The 16,202-nt window shown below is 40.0% G+C and overlaps 1 protein-coding gene across 2 annotated transcripts; it reads left to right on the top strand.

The window, feature by feature from the left end:
• The first annotated feature begins 449 nt into the window (after positions 1 to 449).
• Positions 450 to 14,749, top strand: MFSD1 (major facilitator superfamily domain containing 1). Of its 2 annotated transcripts, XM_074834358.1 has the most exons (17): positions 450 to 635; positions 715 to 767; positions 916 to 1,028; positions 1,396 to 1,438; positions 1,981 to 2,048; positions 2,860 to 2,968; positions 4,058 to 4,160; positions 4,936 to 5,034; positions 5,807 to 5,918; positions 6,928 to 6,984; positions 7,602 to 7,758; positions 8,827 to 8,924; positions 9,265 to 9,377; positions 9,855 to 9,902; positions 10,618 to 10,678; positions 14,081 to 14,195; positions 14,459 to 14,749. In XM_074834358.1, the coding sequence occupies exons 1-17, from the start codon at positions 470 to 472 to the stop codon at positions 14,516 to 14,518; spliced, it is 1,575 nt and encodes a 524-aa protein (XP_074690459.1). In that variant the 5' UTR covers positions 450 to 469; the 3' UTR covers positions 14,519 to 14,749. The 2 variants fall into 2 exon arrangements, with proteins under 2 accessions (XP_074690459.1, XP_074690460.1); XM_074834359.1 differs by lacking the exons at positions 14,081 to 14,195; positions 14,459 to 14,749 and adding an exon at positions 13,117 to 13,885.
• The last annotated feature ends 1,453 nt before the right edge of the window (positions 14,750 to 16,202 follow it).

Genomic DNA, 16,202 nt, shown 5'->3' with positions numbered 1-16,202 from the left:
CCTTCCTTCATGGGGCTTGCTCGCCATCTGACCATTCCATTGCCTTTAAAATCCCTTTAAATAGAAAAGGAGCCTATAGGTGCTAAAATCTGAAATAACGTCCTGCCAGCTGTGTGCCTACGACACAATTTTGTCATCAAAAGGAAACGCTGGGCCTGTTTTATCTAGCTGATGCCCTCACCAGGCCATGAGGTCAGTTTAGGGTCAGTTAGGGGGATTTTATGGGGCTTTTTTGCCACTGTTACGTTCCTGGTTTAACTCGGCAAGCCTCATTAGTTGCAGTACCTAACGTCTCAGTTTAGTGACATCCTCGCGGCCTGCGGCGGCCTGAGGGCCTTGGGGGCGGCGCGGCACTGCGCGCCTCGCTGCCATAGCAACAGGCCGCGGTGCATTGTGGGCCGGGCCGGCGGCCGCCCGCGTGGTGCGCAAGGCGATCACGTGGCCGGCGCTCACGTGAACGGTGGCAGCGATGGCGGAGGAGGAGCGGGCGCTGCTGGGCCCCGCTGGTGGCGATGATGATGGCGGCGGCGGCGGCGGTTCTCTGGGGTCCCCCCGCGCCCTGCCCGCCGTCTGCGATCCGCGGCGCCTGCCGCACCGCCTCCTTGTCCTCACGCTCATGTGCTTCCTGGGCTTCGGTGGGTGGCGGCGGGCGGGGGTGCTGGGGTCCCGGGTGCGGGCGGGGCACAGCGCTGAGGCGTCCCCTTCTCCTTGCAGGCAGCTGCTTCTGCTACGACAACCCGGCGGCTCTCCAAACGCAGGTGCAGCGGGTGAGTAGCTGCCTGGGGCGGGAGCGGCGTTACGGAGGGAGCAGAAGGTGTACTTGTTCCCAAGTAGTTCTACTTAGCTACTTATTCTGTGTCCCTGTAATTACTTGAGGAGTAATTACTCTTTTTAATTCCTCTCTCCTGTATGTAGGACATGAAGGTGAACACAGCTCAGTTCATGGCACTCTACGCCTGGTATTCCTGGCCCAATGTGGTTCTTTGCTTCTTTGGAGGTTTTCTGATAGACAGAGTTTTTGGAATACGGTAAGTGTGATGTTAGTGTCACTCATGTTCAACAGATGGTAGATTTAAAGTGCATGTGAAGTACAGGCTTTATAATATAAAGTTTTTTTCAAACTATAATAAGCTTTTTGAATTTTTTTTCACATGATCTAGGAATTTCCACTGATATAAATGAGCTTCCTTCCCTTCATGACTTGGATAAAGTGGCTTCAAAAATGCCAGTCTGTACTAGCTTTTCTTAAGGAAGCTGTCAAGCCATAGCATTTATTACAGAGACCTTTTACTGCATAGTAACCTCCCCTTGTTTCCTTGCTGTAGGTCTAATATAGTGTTTTATAGGGGAAAAAAGAGTTTATCTATGCATTAAGTGATTTTCTTTGTCTTACAGGTTGGGCACTGTAATATTTAGTATCTTTGTTTGTGTCGGGCAGGTAAGTGCAGATGGGAGGGTGAAGGATGATGTGTGTCTGAAGCTTCTCTGTGGGGGGTGGGGAAAAAAGCTCAAATAGTTTCCCTCATAGTAGAGAGAGATTTCAAAGGGGAGCAGATAGGCGGAGAGAACTGAAATGGGAGAACCCTGAATTTTATTGGGGTAGTTGGGAACAGATGGGCTAACTGGGAACAGAGAACCTTGAGAGATGAGTGAAATAAAATGTGAAGAAACTGATGTGAAACTACTATGTAGGAGTATTTGGGTAGGGTATGGCGGTAAAGGTGAAGCATGACTTGAGCTTCTAGAGGTGTTTTCTGAGTGCAGTTTCAGGGTGGGATGGTTTGGATACTCTGTAGCCAGCAGGATGATGAATAAAGCAGAGGGAGAAAAATCAAAAAGCCATGAGTAGGAAGTGGCTGTGAAGTATTTCTGCAGGTCTGGGAAGGGAAAAGCAGTTTTGTTTCTGTTTTGAGATGGTTCTAGTTTGTTCAATACTTCAAATATAAAATTATAACTTTTCCTTAAATGTTTATTTGGCAGGTAATTTTTGCTTTGGGAGCACTACTTAATACTTTCTGGCTGATGGACATGGGCAGATTCATATTTGGGTAAGTGTAGAAGAGTATATTGTGTGCTCTCTGAGGTAAGGCCTGTTTTTCTCTGTCCTAGAAAACTACTATGGTGTTTGCACTCAGCGACAAAATTGTTGGATGTTGAGGCATGCAAGATCTTCAGTTGCATTCCCAGTCTAACTTAAAGTTAGAAGACAAAAAACAGGACTTTGCAGGTCTTACTGAATTCAGAAATTATGAAACTACCCAAATAAAGACATTCAGTAACCTCATAAAACTGTGTTAGTTGTCCTCTTCTCTTAATTCTTACTTTCCTGAGTAAAAAGAATTCTTAGCAACAACAAGTACAACAGGGCTCCTATGGTGGCAAAAAACGAGAGCAATTGTCAGAAGAAATACCTCCAAACTGTGAATGTGTCACAGCATAAAAATGTTAGAAAGTCTGACCAGCTGTATTGGGGGGTGGGGAGATGGCTCCATTAAATTCCAGTGCCAGGTAAGATGCCTGCTCTTGGTTTCATTTGGGTGAGGATCTATACCACTTGGTTCTTCAATGCAGAAGAGAAATGAGAAGTTGCTGCCCATTGATTTAATTTCTGTAAATCACTAAAGGCAATTTTAATCGCTCCTAGACTACTTGAGATACTTTATACTCTTATTCTTAAGACACTCTTTTGAATTATCTTTAAGACTTCTGTTGCCTTGTATATATGCCTTAAATCTACCTGTACACAGATAAATTTCTCTGAAATACTGTCATCTTGTACCAGCAACTGACAGACTGCTTCTTTGTTGCTTTGCATGTTGCAATTAACGTGTTTTCTTCTGTGCCTTCCTTCTCTTTTAGAATAGGTGGCGAGTCCTTAGCGGTGGCACAAAACACGTATGCAGTCAGTTGGTTTAAAGGCAAGGAGTTAAATCTTGTGTTTGGATTACAACTAAGCATGGCCAGAATTGTAAGTATAAAACTGTGTAGCTTTAATTCACAGACTTTAAGGTGTGTGGCTTGTCTTGGCGGTGAGACAGGTGGAAAACTGTTTCTAATGCTCCCTAGGGAGTTTTAGTTAAAAATGGATGTTAAATTTAAATTTAAAATGCTAAAAATTTGTGGTAAATAGACAAAGGTTACGCAAGGAAGTGGGTTAATGAGATTATTTAGAATCTGTCAAACTTCTGCAGAAGCCTGGTGGTGTTACTAGCATAGATTACTGGGTTGGATAGTCACAGCGCTGCATTTCATCAGACTAGTTGATTCTTGGCATATCATAAAAAGTTGGTTTAAGGGAGTGTAGCTTGTGGCTCAGGGACTAAGGGCAGGCTCTGATAAATGAGTTGGGTTGGCTGCTTTAAGAAACTCCCATCCTTACCCGCTGTTCTAAGGTGGTTTTATCTCAGCTGTGTGGTTCTGGTTTGATATAATCACCTGAACTGCTGCTAGAGGGGGGTTTACACTGATACACCAGGCTGTTAGGTGCTCTTCAGCAGCCTGTGGTATCTTAAACCATTGCAGGCATTCACCTTGGGAAAAGAGAGTTAGCTGGTCACAGCTGGGTCTGGGTTGGTGTTCAGGCTGTCGCTCATTAGCGGTTGGCTCAGCTGAGCTGTAGTTACTGTCTGTTGTTAGCCTTGGGATTGCAGCCATGGATCCCTTCTCAAGGGACAGAAGGGGGGGGAAGAAAAGTGCATCTTCCTGATGCCTATCATGTAGGAATCCTGTTTGCTTTAACATTTGGTATTAAATTCAACTCAGTGTATGAGTGAATTTTATGGCACTTCTAATGTCTCCATCAAAACACTGTTAATGTAGAAAATTTCAGTTTGTGACAGTGTATTATTGTTGCAATGGTTAATTTATTATAATTTGTTACAAACACTGACCAAACCAGCAGGGAATAATTGTATCATTGTTGCTGGTGGTTTGTTCCCTGTGTAGCATCTTACCTGTTTGTTTTAAACACTGTTCAACAAGCAGTCTGCCTAATGTTCCTTTTGAATTCGTATCGTCGTGAAATACGTTGTTCTTCACATGAGTTTGTTCTGCCTAGGGGAGCACAGTGAACATGAATATCATGGGATGGATATACTCTAGAGTTCGAGATCTTCTGGGGTATACTGGTCCCAGTACTCTTGGGTTAACTCTTATGATAGGTCAGTAATAACTTGAATTGATGTCACTTGCTGTCTGAATTGGGACAGTGTGCTTACATGTTAATGATTTCTTACTAATTTGAAAGTAGAACAAATATATTTGAGACTAGGAAGAGCGATTCAAATACTGTTTGTGTCAATGGCTAATATTCTTGTGCAGAGTGTATGATTACTGCATCTGATAAAACACTGATTTTTTTTTTTTTTTTTTTTTTTGGTGGCTGCCAAATTCAAGTTTGTATCTTACAGAGATGAAATGTTTAATGTACTTTGAGTAAAGGGCAAACTTGAAAAATTTTCTGAAGGGTGTCATGTCAAACTGTGTGTGTAGGTGTCAGATGTGTAAAAGTGACATTTCAGCTACCTTTGGATCTGTATTCTTTTCCTTCAGAGCCTTGGGTATTAAGGCCCTGGTGTTGGTAATAAGGCCCAGGCTTTGTTTGTGTTATTATGAGGTGCAGATAAGGAGCTTGACTGTGCTGAGTGGGAGCAGTGGTTAGTGTTTTAAATAAAATAAATGTAGCTACATGTTTGTACTCCAGTTCAAGGCAGATCTCTCATGTGGCAGGCTTCTGTATTTATACCTTTTTTACCTTTGCCAGTATTTACACCTATTCTTTGAGTTGTACAGCTATTGAGTCTTATACATAAGACAAGCTGGTGTTAAACTTAGTTTTTATTAGATATGTAAAGGTACACCACACTAGTTGTGCTTAAAAGCCAAACTACTACTTGACTCAACAACTAAACATGTAAACATGTTGCCTTATTGCAGGTGGCCTAACATGTCTCTTTTCACTGGCCTGTGCGTTAATCCTGGCTTATCTGGACAAGAGAGCAGAGAAGCTCCTTTGTAAAGAGCAAGGAAAAACAGGTGGGTGGTGTGGCTGAACCTGCCTTGGGCTTCATTCTTTCATTCTGGAACAGACCTTTCCAGTTCCTCTGTGCAGGTTTGCATTTTAGGTAATTTAGTGGCTGCTACTTAATATCTTTTTCACAGTTACAGCTTTAATTGTAATTTTTAAATCAGTAGGAAGTTTTACAGTTTTAAACAGCAGTTTAAAGGCAGATGCACTGTCATCTGCTTTATTTATAAAGCATGTGGAGAGCCTTCCAGTTCACACCCATTTGATCTGTGCCATTGCCACTGGTACTTTTTGTTGGAATTGGTCTTATTTCCTTTAATAGGTGTGCAAAAACATGCAGCTATTCTCTGTCAGTATGAGTGGTGGTTTGAGTTTTCTGTGTGGGAGAACTTAGACCAGTTAAAAATGAACTAAATTTGAGATCCAGGTAAGAGCATATAACATGAAGCTTCAGACATGAATTTTGCTGGCTGATTAAACATTTCCTTGGAAAAAATAGTTTGTATTTGATTCTGCTGCGTAAGACTTTCAGAGGCTTTAGAGAACTTGTACATCCAGCTTAATGTGGGAGAAAGTTTGTTCTTGGCTTTGGCACTGTTGATTTAGGACTTGTGTATTCTTAACTGACTCTCACTGTGTAAACTTTAACAAGAGAGTAGACAGTGGCAGGAATATATGCTTTAGTAGTGACTTGTGATCACCTTAATGTTTATTCAGTCTAGATGAATTTCAGGTGTGCTTATGCTGACTGAAACAATATTGTCTCTTGTCCCACTCCAGGTGAAGTGATTAAGCTAACTGACGTGAAGGACTTCTCTTTGTCCTTGTGGCTCATATTTGTAATCTGTGTCTGTTACTATGCAGCAGTTTTTCCCTTCATTGGACTTGGAAAGTAAGTGCCTCTCACTTATGCAGCTGTTTTGGTTGGATTTGGCTAGGGTTTTAGCTAGCTACTCACAAAGGGAGAGGTGCAGGCTGATATTTCAGAATCCCAGATGGTTCCTGCTCTCCCAGCAAGTCCATGCTGTGGTTTGTTGTTTCTTCTGTGCCATTGTTCTCTATACTTGTGATACAAATAACCACAACTTTATAGTTTCCTTATCTGCTGAGCTTTGTGAGAAATCCCCTTGCTTAACATGGACTGAGCGGTCAGGACTCAAAAGCATGATGTGTGCTCCATTTCCTGATTTAAACCTTGATACAGACTTAAAGCATGGCGTGAGTTTTGGTGTGGAAAGCTGTGGACAGCAGTCATGTAGAATTCCTTCTGTACTCATAAGCTGTTGACTGAGTGTGAGGTAGGGGCTTAAATGTCGTGACACGTTGGGACTGAAGTTCTCCTACTGCACTGATTTGGGTACATGTCAGATTGAAACTTGAATCATTCATACGTAGGCTTCCCTTTTGAACCAGACGATCTAATAGCTCAAGTCAAACGGGTTTTGAATATACTTGGAATTAGAAACAGGTCTCTTGAGCTCAATGCATGTGTTGAGTGAGATGGAAAAGTCGGAGATGACTTGGAGAGACCTGACAGACAGTCAGCAGTGCACGTGCTGATTTTTTTGTTTGTGCACGTATTCTAAAAATTCTCACTTTGGTCTCTTACAGTGTGCTCGTTGCTAATGTCTTATTATCGCGTTACATGTTGGTTGTGTACTGTGGATGTTTTCCCCAAAGTGTAGTTTGAATAGTCCTTAGACAAATATGTGTAGTCTGCTTATAAGCTCCTAAATGCATTATAAATGAGGATCTGTGATGGGATGTTGTGTCAAAGCTATATAGCTATATTTAAAAGTTTCCTGTAAACTAGGTTCTTGTGTCTTTCCTTTGTCTAACTTAATTTTTCTTTCATGTCATACACATGCTCATTCTTCTAAACCAGTTTTGTTTTTCTCTAGGGTATTCTTCATTGAGAAATTCAAGTTCTCATCTCAAGAAGCCAGTGCAATTAACAGGTACATTGTGGTTGATTTAACAAGTAAATGTGCTTCTGCTGTGTTCTAGGGGTGTGTGTATCTTTGGGCTTGGACCATGTGGGAGGAGGTTTGGGAGCTACTGTTGCAGAGGATAGATAGATTTCACATGGGTCAAGGAATAATTGGGAGGTGTGGGTATTTTTTTAATAAAAATGTCTTAGATATTCACTTTGAGGAATTGGAAAGAAAAGGCTCTGTCTGAAGGGTATTATTTTAATATTCGATGATTCTTTTCTGAGTGATGGAAGCAGTTTAATAGCAACATTAAATGAACTAAATTTTCCTAGTTTGAAGATGAATTTGTGGGGAAAAAAAAAAAAAAAAATTAAAACCCCAGCAACAGAACACTTGTTGGTATATGATTCCAGAATTATGTCACTATTTCCTTGGATGTTGATTGTTTTCATGTCCTTGGACATTTTGGGAATTTTGAGCTATGACATCTATTGTTTGGAGTGTTTTTTGTGTAATTTTTCGTACGGCCTCACAGGTAAGAAGGGAATATGGTGTTTCATCTGGAGACACTTGTATTGTGTAACACCTAAAGCCGTCCGTGCCTGTGTAGTGTTCAGTTCTCTTATTCTGTTCTTTTGTAGTATTGTGTATATCATATCAGTACCCATGTCCCCAGTCTTTGGACTCCTGGTGGATAAACTTGGAAAGAATATCATCTGGGTTTTATGTGCTGTAGTAACTACACTTGCTTCTCACGTTATGTTGGCTTTTACCTTCTGGAACCCCTGGATAGCAATGGTAACTAATTCTCTGAGATGTATAGCTAAATGTGATAAAATAAGAAATAGAGTTGATGCTGAATTATTGTGCGTAAGTTGCCACTGTCTTCTGACTGTTTATGTAGTCCTCAAAACTGATTTTGAGATCCCTGACTTTTAAGAAGGATGTACTATGCGAAACTGAGTTTAAAGCTAAAGATGGTGGAAAAGCAAAAAATGCATAATACAGGCAAAGATGACATGAGCTATCTGCAGACTAAAGATAACGCTTCAGGCTTTGGTGTTTCATGGAGGGAGGCAGTAGTTATGCACGTGTGTTTTGAGGTGGAAAAGGCTGGCTGCTGCTGTCTGTAGCAGTAATTCTATAATTGCTTAGTGCAAAAGGGTGTTCAGCAACTTGGGAAGGATGGGATTAGACCAGAGGGTTGTCTGGAGTGGCGATTCCTTGTCCCTTCAGGGAAGGCCTCAATTCATCACAGTATCTGCGGTTTGGTGGTGCTCTGTTGCAGAGGTTTGCTCTCATGCTTCATGGACACACCTTGCACTAGCTAGATTACTGTGCTAGGTGCTCGTTTTTTTTTCCTAAAACTTGTTCTTTTGGTGTAGTTCTGAAGCTTATTACTATTACTTAAACTGTCTCTAAGGTGCTATGTTGGATAGTGGTAAACCTCAGTAAAAATCTTTGTTGCTGATCCCATTCCTAGGGTAGATTCCCCGAGAAATTGCTTTTGAACTCAGGTTCACAGACCTATATATGGTGCTCACCAGTATATCAGGGTTTAAAAATAGGGTCCTTGATTTTTGTTTATCTTTCTAGTGAGTTGCAGCATTCATCTTTTCCTCTGGGTATTCAAGTCAGGCTCTTTACTTAATTAGATAGGGTTTAGTTTGTGAGTCACTCTTGGAAAAAGTTCACTCTCCTTCTAAATGTGCATATTTATTTAGAATGATAGTGCAAAAAGTGTTACTTTAGCTCTTTTTTTTTTCTCTTATGGGAGAAGGGGAAAACCAATACACTCATTTATTAGAAGTTTACAGCAAAAATGCATCTCATCTAACAGATGTTTACTTGTTCTGATTTCACCAGTGTTTGCTAGGAGTGGCTTACTCTTTGCTTGCCTGTGCCCTGTGGCCCATGGTGGCCTTTGTTGTTCCAGAACACCAGCTGGGAACTGCTTATGGCTTGTAAGTACTTAAATCTGCCTGTCTGTGCTGCTCTACTGTGACTGTGGCCTGGTGCTGTTGAACCACTGAATATCAAGCAGTTCTAACACGTTAATGGTTACTCCTTCCTCCCAAGTTCAGTCTAGCAGGAAGTCTCATGTAGTTTCAGGATGTGTCTGTGTGGTAGAGCACGTGGTTGTGGTCAGTACACAGAAACTTCTGCAGAACTGTGGAATTGTGACTCTGTCATATGTCATAACAAATGGGGAGAAGTTAATCTCAGTGTTTGTTCAGTGCTGCTAATGGTGTTTTCTTTAAAAATAAATTTCTGCACAGTGGTAATCCTTTGTTTGTGTGTTAGTATGCAGTCTATCCAGAATCTCGGTCTGGCAATTATTGCTATAGCAGCTGGGATGATTCTGGACACAAGAGGATACTTGTTTCTTGAAGTCTTCTTCAGTGCTTGTGTCTGCTGTAAGTATTAAAAACATTGGAAACGGATTCTGTACATTCAGGAGGCTTTATTAGTTTTTTTCTTAATATTTCCTGTAAAACAGTAGTAATTTATTTCTTAGAGGTTTCAGCTGGGGTAGTGTTGAAAGTAACTCTAACCTGTGAAGTGTTTTGTGGTTTTCTTGAAACAATTTAGTGTAAGTAATTTCAGTGTTTCAAAAAAAATGAAGAACAAGTAAAAGGTTAGGTGAATGAAACTTAAAGGCCATGTTTGAGGACTGTTACTAATATAACTAAAATAACCTTTTCTGAGTTACCGTGCTACTTGAAAGCATAATGGGATTTTCAAAAGCAATTAAGAGCTGCTGCTGGCAAAAATCTCCCCTCAATTACAATTATAATGAAAAATCTTGATTGTTGTTTGGCTGTATATAAAGCTGATGTTCTGTCATTGTTATAAATTTATTGTCAACTAAAACTGTTCCTTTTTTTTTTCAGTGTCACTAATAGCTGTAGTCATGCTGTATTTTGTGAATCATCTCACCGGTAAGTGTTTTCAGCTTCTATTGGTATTTGTTTTTATCCTAATTCTTGAAGTTACTGAGCTGAACTGTTTACAGGTGGTGTTGTAGGGTCCTGAGTCAGGTGCTATAGCTCGTGCCTTCGGTACCAGGAGCATCTCTTGATAGGTCTGTCCTTGTAACATCATTTGTGTAGATGCTGTAGTGTGTGATGTTAAATCTCATCAGCAGGGCAGTAGTATCTGTCCCTTCAGCTGACTTGTACAAATGTGTAGGATATTCTGCAGCTTTGCAGAATAAATGCATGTCAAACCTGACTGTATGTGTATCTGCAAATATAAAAACTTAATTCTGTAGACTTTCCTTCAAATAGCAGTGTTTTTTCTCAACTGTTTTTTTAAGAATTAAGTACTGAAAGATCTGGAAGGGATACTAATTTGTTCCTTTCAAAGTTGTTTCCACTTTCTTTAGTTTCATGGGGCATTTTGGTGAGTTGTAGAGAAACTTCATTGTTACTCAGTGGAAAACTGGATCAGGTTTGAGAGCTGTTTGGGTCCTGATTTTGCTTGCTCGGATGATTATGAACACGTTGTTCTTTACCTCAGTTTCTACTTTTAGAAAATTACTGCACTGATTTCTTTTGTCAAGTGCTCTGAACTTCTGCAGTGAGGTGTGATATCAAAGACACAATACAAAAAGACCAATTTTAAGTTTCAAAGTGTATATTACTTCTGTTGCAGGTGGTGATCTCAACTGGTCTGCAAAGAAAAGGGAAAAACTGCAAAAAGTAGCTGCAACTGCGTAAGTATAAAGAACAGTGTCCTTATGAAATGTTTAACCTGAAGTAATTAAGTAGATTACTCTCTAAAGTCACTCTCTTTTGTAGGTCTGCCATTTGTATGGATTATTTTCTTTCTTACCAGTTAGTAGTAGGCTTTCATATTCCTGCCTCCTGTGAATGAATAATTAGAGGAAGTAGCATTTAACGAGGTGTCCTTCCTGGGCACTCTTCCTTGCTATTTTTCTCTATTTCAGTGGCCTTCCAACTGAGTGGAACCGAAGTGTTTTAAAAATGTTGTATTGCTTATGTAAAACTGTGCTGCATTTATATGGTGTGTGTTTGACCCAGTCAGCAGCAAACATTACCTGGCTTTCATGTCAGGTAATGCATGGACCAATTTTTTAAGTGTAATTGAAAGCTAGATCTCTCTTCAGAAGAAACTTCACTCCAGCCACTTTCCTTTTGTTTCAGCTTGCTCCTCTTGCTGTCTTAGAAGTCTTAATTCAACTTGTCTCTGAAAAATGTGTCTGGAGTCTCAATTGCAGCGCTAACGTGAAACTCAGTTTGTGGTCAGATCTATGTCATAAATGTTACTGATTACAGTGAAAAGTTCCTGGTTGTAGAAAGCAAATGGGGCCAGGGGTATTTCAGTAAAGTGGAATCCACTTTCTTTAAAAGGAAATGGAGCACTTGAGGTGGGCTTAGGGCAGAAATTGTCAGAATAAGCAAATTTTGACAGTTCATCCAATTAAGCAGATTCTGTGGGAGACTTGTATGTCCTGCTTTCCTCTCTGCAGAAAATGAGGACAGTAACACCCTTCAGAATAGTACCTTAAAAAATTCTCTTTCTTGGTCTTAACAAAGCGTTGGTGACATGTTAGGGGTCCACTGCCCTGTGTAGCCCTAACAGCTGGAGTCAGGTGCCCTTGCTTTTTGAGAGTGTTGTTTGATCAAACATGAAGGTATCAGTCACCTGCTCTTGGGATGTCCCCTGAGCTCTAGGGCACTGGACTTATCCCCTCTGTGCAGTACAAAGTTTACTTTTTTTATTTGCTATCTGAGAATGCTAAATGAGGGAGAGGTGAGGCTCTCACTGGATGTGGAATGCTGTAGAAGGGAGTCAAACACTGGGTTAGTCTCTAACTTTCTAAATAATTGCCCAGTACTGGGGGAAGAGGAGAGAAACAGCATTGTATGCTAAAATCCATTAAGATGTCACCTTAAAGGCAAAACAAAAGGCCCTTCCACTCCAGCTTATCTATTACTTAACTGTCTAGAAAAATAGCTTTTTGTAAGTAGACATATTGTAAAGTCTGTCCATCAGACTGAGTTTGGGCAGCTTAGTTTGCCCTGATGACCTTGTTGAAGATGCTGTTTCTAGTAGAGTCTGAGCACCCAAAAAATTGTTTTGCCTTTTCCTAGTTAGTGCTGTGAGGATTAAAAATATGCGCATTGGAGAATGTAATGTCAATGGGGATGAAGTCTTGGTTAATTTTGATTTTTTTTTTTTTTAAAAATATATTTAAAGCAAATATTTAATTTGCTTAAGGGTAGAACAAGTCTAAGAAATGTGAAGTTCTGCTCCTCTGGTCTGACTTTGTTTTGGTGAGATTGTGATTAAGAACTGTTGGAGAGGGCACAGTATATATGTTTCATGACTAGTCGTAGTTGAACATTTGTCATGTGAAAGAGTAAGTCAATATGCAGCAAGTCACAGCTTTCAAAATAACATCTGTAGAATTCAAGCTGCTTGTCTGTAAACAACACAGAATTTTTCTTCTGAAATGCTTTCTGTTCTGACCTAATTCAGCTCAGCGAGTCTCTTCAGGTCTTAATTTGCCTGTAAAGTTGTCGGAATTCTTTACTTTTTTAATAGGTAACTCCATTTCACTTGCAGATATTATACATCTCACAGCTTATATATGTTTGTTCCAGATAAATACTTTGCTAACAAGACTGCTCTTATCATGAACTTCTCTAAAACTGGACTGTGTAACTGTCCATATGATGATCCTTGTTTTAGGTTTTTTTTTTTTTCAAGCTTAACTTACCTGTCAACAAGGTCTAGCCAGGTGACTTGTGGGGTTTAACATGGTTTTGCTTCTTGTCCTGATTTGTGGGCATTTTACACATCAGTCTTGAGGAAAGCTCAAGAAAACTAAAACCTCACCAGACCTGATGAGCATGCTGGCTTAGTTGTGATGAGTGTCATCCTTGAGCCAAAAGGTCACAGCCAGTTTTTAATACAGATGCAACAACAAAAAAAACCCCAGAACCTTGTACCCAGGAGCGAAGAAATTCTGTGTCCAAATAGAGCTGCTTTTCAATCTGCCTGGGCCCTGTTGGGTGTGTGTAACACTTCCAGTATTTACTGTGAAAGATGGTGTTGGTGTATGCTGTGGGGTATAGTGCTGTAGAACAATATTTTCAGTAATTTTTATTACAATGTTTTTTTCAGAAAAGAAATTTGAATAGCAAATATCATCCAGAAGTGGGGAGCATTTGATCAGCATCATGTCAACTTGAAGAATTATAGTGTTTAGTTTGGTCACTCTGTACAGTAGTTCTCTGGAAAAGAGACTAACATGCTGGGGGTTTTACAGTAAATGGCTAAATTTTACGCTTTGTAACCAGTTTTAACTAATGCCAAATCATCTCTTGATTTGAACAGAATGGGTTTATAGCATTTTGCACTGTGTTAAAGCTCTGTCATTGGAGAGGGTACTCTGCAAGCTGAGACAAACATGATAAAGACTCATATAAAGCGTCTTTTACGTGCAGCACTGCCATCGTGGTGGGGGTGGAGACTTAACGTAATGGCATTTTATGTTCTGTAGTAAGGCTCACCGCCTTACAGAGCATGGAAACGGGTCACTGTTACTGCCTTTGTCACTGTCTTAATGCAAACCACTGTCTTAAATTAACTATATTTAGAGTTTCTCTTTAAGACTTATGGAAAAAGAGCCACGGCGCTCTGGTCAAATATTGACTCTTTTGTAGGAGACTGCTATTAATTCTGAAGACTGCTGAGCAGTCTTTTATCTGCATTTTTGACAATTGATTCTTCTTGTATTGTAATCTTTATTTTAAGGAGTGATAGCTTGTTTAATAAAGAGAGAGTAAAAGTTGTTACAAAAGCTCGCTGAGCATGTTGTAATGTGTGAAAACCAAAAGGTTTATCTTTCTACCGAAGCCTTGCAATCTAAATAAAAGGAAACTGCAGAAAACAGCCTCGCTCTTTCTTTACACTGAATTAGAGTAATCTATACACATTTTAGTCTCTTTTAACCTGATATCCAGTATTCATCTGTAAACATTACAAGCATTTTCGAGTTATTAAAAATAAAACTGCATACACAAGATAAAGTTGCTTGGGTTTGCACTCCTCAGTGCAAATATCTTAAACCAATTTTCTTTTCCAGAGCGGAAGAACAAGAGAGACTCAGACGTCAAAATGAAGATGACTTGGCTAAATTACGGCCAAAAGCTGATGACTTTAGTTTAAGGAATAAATACCTCTCCAAACTAGGAGCTCAGGTATTAGTAACAAAGTAGAGGGTTTAAGAACTAAGAATAGAACAATGAGATGTTTATTTTAAGCGCTTGGCTTACTCTTTGAAAGAGCCAGCAAATCAACCTCTGATTAAAATGCTAAATGTGTGCTTGTTCTCAGAAATGAAGTCTCACCAATGGTAATTAAAAATCTAATGAAGAAAATGAATCAATGGCTGTCGAACCAAATAAGTTGAGGAGCAGGCTTATTATGATGCATGATTTTTTTAATTTTATTTTTTTTGCAGCTACCAGATAATTACTCTTCCTATTTATCGACAATGGTACACAGAAGCATGTTGAAATAGCATCTTGCCCCACTTGCAAAAGCAGAAATACACTGAAGTTCACAAAACTTTGTTTCCAGCACTGACAACTACCCAGCAAAAGCAGAATGATGCACCATACTTTTCTGCAAGCACAGATCCTATTTTTAAAATACTTGGCTTAAGCTCCCCCTCTGCACCGTGGGTAAATAACACAGATGCTGATGAAGAACCATCCACCTGTTTATTTGAACCCATGAGCTACGTGCTACACCCTCCTCTCTAAAATGCTCAGTGAGTAGCTCGAGTCAATAGCTGAGACTTGATCTCTTCTTGCTACACAATGATGTCTGAAATGTGAAAGCTTTGTTTCGGTAATCAAATTGCTGTGAAATGAGCCTTGATGTAGGTATGGGTTATTGAGCCTCTCAAGTGGGACAGCTTTGCTACCATGGTGGAAGTGGTCTATTTCATTTTTCTTCTAGAAGAGTGTGAGGAAAGAATACCTTTTTATTTTGGTCCGAGCAAATATTTCAGAGGAAACTAAACTATACAATTTCAGTGTTACAGTTCAAAAAGTGCTAGTCTTGGAATTTTATACTAGATCACAGGCTTAGCAATAACCTCATGTAAGTCCTGATTAATGTGAAAAATTATGTATTTTTAAGAGGTTCTGACTAAAAACAATGAAAAGTTAAATGCAGGAACTGAAGTTTAGCTTTCAGTGAGGAAAGTGGTGTTCAATTTCTTAATGAAACTTAATGCTTTCCCATAATTTCAGTGGAAGGCTTGTTGCTGAACAGCTAGTTCCCAGGAACTCCTGCCGAGTGCTTTTTTATTACTCACAGAGGCTGGCATATGTAATTGGGCAAACTAGTCCTAATCTAAACTAATCTTACTTTAAAAGGCAAGAGCATCTGGCTTTCTGGAGCACTAGGTACACTGAACGAGGAGCTGCTATACAAGTAGAGCTTAAGGTGCACAGGAGTGAGTGAGCTTTCCTTGGCTGACTTCAGGGAGTCCTTGTGTGCCACGAAATGCTTAAGAGCCTTTGATGAATTGCTTGACTGCAGAGAAAGTAGTTTGTTACAATAAAAATGTTACATTATACCTGTAATATATTTTTTTTGCCTATATTAATTTAAGCAGACCTTCTGGAACTCAAGTATTTTTTAAAGATATTTTCCCGTGGAGATTTTTATCTTCCTGAAGGACTAAGCCAGGACTATTTTGGTTAATAGTTCTGTATTCTGAAGAACAATCTAGGAACATGAAGTTGCAGGTTGTGAACTATGCCAAGCTTACTGCCGAAGGGGAGCAGTACACTGACCTGTGATCATTTTAGTGCTGCTTTCTGTGCTCCCTTGGAGAACCAAACACTATCAGCTCTGAGACTGGTTGATGCAAGTTGGTTTATGATTCCTTGTAGACTTGTGAATTCTGGGTCTTTTTTAATAAAAGCTTGAAACGGATACTGGTACCTGTATTTTTCTTACCTGACTGTTTAGCGATGCACTGTTGCCCTTGGTGGTTGTTGAGACTTATATATGTTTGGTTTTGTTTTTTTTTTTTAAATGAGCATGAATTCTGCTTTCCTCTGAGACATATGTAGCTTCTGGGTAAGTGTCTCTTTGAGGATCCAAAGACAACGTTTCCCCCCAGTTCCCACCAATGAGGGGTTGATGCATTTTTCTTTCTTGGGGAGGGAGGGCATTAGATTCTTCTT

Source organism: Strix aluco, chromosome 9 (genome assembly GCF_031877795.1).
Source record: "Strix aluco isolate bStrAlu1 chromosome 9, bStrAlu1.hap1, whole genome shotgun sequence".
Classification (NCBI taxonomy): Eukaryota; Metazoa; Chordata; class Aves; order Strigiformes; family Strigidae; genus Strix; species Strix aluco.
This window is presented reverse-complemented; position numbering and strand designations above follow the sequence as displayed.

What these genes read in the sequence shown, in the direction of transcription:
- MFSD1 (XM_074834358.1), top strand. Translation starts at nt 470, where the DNA reads ATGGCGGAGGAGGAGCGGGCGCTGCTGGGCCCCGCTGGTGGCGATGAT. An exon ending in CTTCAGTGCTTGTGTCTGCT is followed by an intron (nt 9,378 to 9,854) that starts GTAAGTATTAAA and finishes TTTTTTTTTCAG; the next exon opens with TGTCACTAATAGCTGTAGTC. An exon ending in TCTCCAAACTAGGAGCTCAG is followed by an intron (nt 14,196 to 14,458) that starts GTATTAGTAACA and finishes TTTTTTTTGCAG; the next exon opens with CTACCAGATAATTACTCTTC.